This window comes from Brachyistius frenatus, unplaced genomic scaffold (genome assembly GCF_029030835.1).
Source record: "Brachyistius frenatus isolate BFR_SWC_R1_liver_20210118 unplaced genomic scaffold, ASM2903083v1 Contig_84, whole genome shotgun sequence".
Taxonomy (NCBI): domain Eukaryota; kingdom Metazoa; phylum Chordata; class Actinopteri; family Embiotocidae; genus Brachyistius; species Brachyistius frenatus.
Window position 1 is genome coordinate 538156 of NW_027210683.1, and position 4345 is coordinate 542500.

The following is a 4345-nucleotide window of genomic DNA, read 5'->3' on the forward strand; positions in this document are numbered from 1 at the left end:
AATCTAAATTATACAGATGGGAAAATAAATGAATGCTGATTTGATGTTTTCACTTTAGTTTTTAGTCATCACACTGAAAATATCTGACAGAATAAACAAGTTATTTTTATTTACAGAAAAACAAGAACATGTTCGACTGTAGAAACGAGAGTGATACTTTTATAAAGTAAACATGAAGCCACATAAACACATGATCATCCGTCCAGGTGATCTGATCACAGGTGGACCGCTAGCGGTTCAGGTGTGAACACACTGAAATCAGGTCGTCTGGGACTCGTATGACCTCATTCTTTAATGTGTCCTGATCCACATTGAAGGAAAACCGACTCAGCTGACGTCCTCTGAACAATCAATGGAAGAGCTGTCCTGTGGGATTGTGGTGAGCAGCTGAATTGTTCAGATAGTACAATTCTACAAGCCGTCCAGAAATAGTCCAACGCCAGCTTGAAACTAGTCTAAAACCAGTCTTCAAACCAGCCTTAAAACTAGTCTTGAAACCATCTTGAAACCAGTCCAGGAAGTAGGACAGGTTTCCTGCAGACTGAACTGATGTCTATCAAGCAGCTGTTTCCTGGATACAAACAGTCTGTCTACCTGATGCTGGTTTCACCAAAGCCTCCGCTGGGTTCAGTTTATTTTAGTTGTGTTGTAGTTTAGTCAGCTGTGGAAGAGGCCCCGCCCCCTCGCACAGTTCACTGATCCACCGCAGCGCAGAGCCCGACCCTCTCGGACCCGCTGGAATAACTCAATAATTTGAGCCTGAACCGACGTGATCAGGTCGAGTCTGACGGTTCAGGTTGGGAATTACAAACTCAAAGTGCTCACACATTTACAAAAATAAATTTCTAACAGACGGAAAGTTAAAATGATTATAAGTTCGACCGGGTCTGGGTCCGGCGGTTCACTGCGGTGGAGGGTTGGCGGTGGTGGCCTTCAGGATGCCTCGCTGCACCTTGTAGTTGTTCAGCGGCTGGTTCTCTTTGGGCGGGTAGCAGGTGCCGTGCTCCGTGGCGTAGGAATAAGGGAAGCGCAGCACCCAGAGGCCGTCGGGCTGCAGCACGATGTCCGTCTGCTCCGGGTGGAAGACGGGGCAGGGAGGCGGACCGGGCTGCACCTGGAAACACGTCCGGAAAAACAGACTTAATATGACATTTATACATTAAACACAGATTAATCTCTAGATTTATATTAAAACTAAATCTAAATGTTGCTGCAGACAAGTGAATAATCGGCCTCATGGTCCATCAATCAGTGGAACAGCAGGTCAATAGAACAATTTATGGATCCATAGTTGCTGTGGAGTCTCCGGCTGTTTACCTCACGGTTGTTGTTGTTTACCTGGGGGTTGTTGTTGTTGTTTACCTGGGGGTTGAGGGTGACCTCCAGCGACGTGTCGGGCACTACGACATAAAGGCGAGCCAGCTGAGCGTAGTGAGGCTTCAGGCCGCGGCCCTGTGACGGAGACGGGATGTAGAGCGGCATGTCGGTGTTCAGAACCCTGGTGGCGGGTTCTTTGGCGCCGCCCGGTCCCAGAACCTTCACTACTTTATCCGGCCCGCAGCTGATGAAGCGGCGCCCCCTGCTGTCCTCGTACTCGAACCCCACGAAGACCCGGGCCATGTCGTCCCTCCGCCGGCTCCGGCCCAGCCCTCCGGTGCTGCCCCGCTTCCCCACCACGCTCTTGTTGGGGGCCGGCCACGAGGAGGCGCCCCCGTCCAGAGAGTCGGTGAGTCCGGCGTCCTCCTCCGACCGAGACCGGATCACCAGGTCCCACGGTAGGAGGAAGGAGGAGCCGGGGAGGAAGCCCGGCTGCTCCAGGCCCGTGTGGCAGTTGTAGGACTTTGCTGGTCCCAGTTTGACCAGAGACCAGCTGGAGAACTTGGGGAGGAGACCTTTGGAGCAGCCCGAGTGCATCATGCCCGGCAGGTACTCCACCGTGGACGGCTGGCGGTCGATGAGGCTCGGCCTCTTCTGCTGGACCTGGTTGTCGGGTCCGTCCCCGTCCCCGTAGGGCCCCAGGCTGTCGGAGGACTGGCCCAGACTCAGAGCCAGGCTGAGGCTGGCGTCGGCCGGGGTGTGGCTCTGGGCGGCGCTCGGCTCCTTCAGCCTCTCCGGCTCTCCGGAGGCCGAGGCCTCGGCGGGGGGCGGCTGGTTGGAGGCCGGAGCCGGGTCGGGGGTGCTGGGCTGGAACACCGGGAAGTCGATCCTCTCCAGCTTCGCGCAGCATTTCTCCTCCAACATCTGGAGACAGAAACACGCTTACATGAAGCTTCATCTCTGAAACATCTGGAAAACCTGCTGAGCTCCAACCAGCAAGAAAATAAACTGAATGACTTCACATAGATGGCTCACGTTGAAATAAGAATATATACCATTAATTTAGAGATAGAAACGCCGACATAACTTTCAAAATATAATAAATCTCATATTTCCAGAATTAGAAATATCTGCAGTCACAGAACATTTTGCAGCGTGATGTTTGAAATGAGACGTTATTATCCTGAAATAACGATTAAATAAAGTCATGAAGTGGATTTTTTACAGACTGAAAAACAACAGATTTAATACAAAGAACAAGACTTTAATCTAAATATACGATTATTTTACTGGGTTCGATCTCTGGAGTTCATCGTGTTTCTGAGATATTAAAGGTTTATTTCAGCTGTGATTCTCGTTTTTAACTTTTGACCTCGACTGTTCTGTATATTTAAACTTCATCTACGTCAAAATAAAAGCACATCTTCTCCTGACAGATGATCAGCAGAGACGAAAAACAGGAAGTGACGTCATACGTGACAGCGGAGAGCGTTCAGATGAGTCCTGACCTGGTAGAAGTCGTAGTTGGCGCCCTGGACATCGAACGGATCCTCTCGAGGAGCCTGTTTCCTGCCGCAGTTGCAGGAGCTGGTGGAGCGCCCCCTGCTGTTGTGGTTCAGGACGGGAGGGTTACGATCCACGTCGGGTTTCTCTCCTGGAAACGAGAGTCGGAGTTAATTCACGAGTTATTTTCCTGACAGATAAATGAAGAAAATAACAAGGAGGTGTGGCTCCTTTTTGGGCTCCGCCTCCCTCTCTCTCCTCATCTCTCCCCCCTCTCTCTCCTCTTCCTCCTCCTCCTCTCTCCTCTCCCCCTCCTCCTCCCCCCTCCCCCTCCCTCCTCCTCCTCCTCCTCCTCCCCTCCTCCTCACCTGGTTGAGGCAGCAGGTGGAACTTGTGAACACAGTGTTGGTCGGTGAGGCTGCGCTCCTCACACAGCTGGTGTCCGTTGCTCCAGAACTTGTAGCAGTCCTCGTGGAGCTGCAGGGCGTAGCGCTGGAAGGCGACGCCGCGGGCGTGCTGGCTGTAGACGCGCAGCGCCTGCGCCAGCTGGTTCTTGTGGACCGTGGTGGTGTAGTTGTGCGGCAGGTTGGACTGGTACGCGCTGTGAGCCAGCGGCAGCGCCTTCTGGCACCTGTTCTCGGAGAACTTGGTGTCGGCGTCCAGGAAGCCCTCCAGAACCTTCACCTGGCTCTGAGCCTTGACGGCCAGCTCGGCCAGCTCCTCGTCCGTGTCGCCGACGACGACCTGGTGCAGCCTGGAGGCCACCTGGACCCACTTGCCGTAGGTCGGCAGCTCGAAGTGCGACGGCTGCGGGTTGCGCCCGACGCTGTCGTCGAAGCCTTTCTTGGTCAGAACCAGATCCACGTGCTGCCACAGGAACTCCTTCAGGCTGCAGTCCACCAGCTGACCGCCCGCCGACACGCCGCTCGACTCGCAGCCGCCGCCGGGCTGCCGGGTCGAACGCCGCGTCTGCTGGTACCGCCTCGGCCCGGTCACCGGCGGGACGGGCTCCTGCTCGCGCAGCGAACAGTTGGACCGCAGCTGGCTGAGCAGGGAGCCCACCGGGTCCTCGTCCGCGCCGGGGATCACGTACACGAACGCCTGGTTGGCCGGCACCGTGAACAAACAGTTGCTGCTCTGGTTGGTGAGGACGCGGCTCTTACGGAAGATGCGGTAGATCTGGTCCTCCAGGGCGTGCTGCAGCCGCCTCCTGGGGGAGTGCTTTTTGGGTTTGTCGGGGTTTCCTCCAGACTCCGAGCCGTTTCCCGACACCTTTAAAAAAAATACAAAAAACAAAAGAGACGTCTTTTAACTCACAAGAACGCTTTTCTTTTCTTTTCTTTTCTTTTCTTTTCTTTTCTTTTCTTTTTTTTCTTTCTTTTCTTTTCTTTTCTTTTCGCTTCAGTTGGCCTTGAATCTGCAACTCAAAGACAATCAAAGGTGGAACGAGCTGCTCGGTGTCTGCGTGGTTCATCCAACAGGATCATGAACCAAAACACACGGCTGAAAGCAGCCAGAGTGGATC

The 4345-nt window shown here is 53.7% G+C and overlaps 1 protein-coding gene across 1 annotated transcript in view; it reads right to left on the minus strand.

Moving 5' to 3' along the window:
• Positions 1–264: 264 nt before the first annotated feature.
• smg8 (SMG8 nonsense mediated mRNA decay factor) overlaps positions 265–4345 on the minus strand; it is a 5781-nt gene continuing 1700 nt past the window's right edge. The window contains exons 2-5 of the mRNA XM_069709717.1: positions 3189–4092; positions 2826–2971; positions 1363–2241; positions 265–1114 (exon numbers count right to left, since the gene is read on the minus strand). Coding sequence (XP_069565818.1) covers positions 902–1114; positions 1363–2241; positions 2826–2971; positions 3189–4092 — 2142 coding nt within the window. The 3' untranslated portion in view covers positions 265–901. The remainder of the gene's footprint in view (positions 1115–1362; positions 2242–2825; positions 2972–3188; positions 4093–4345) is intronic.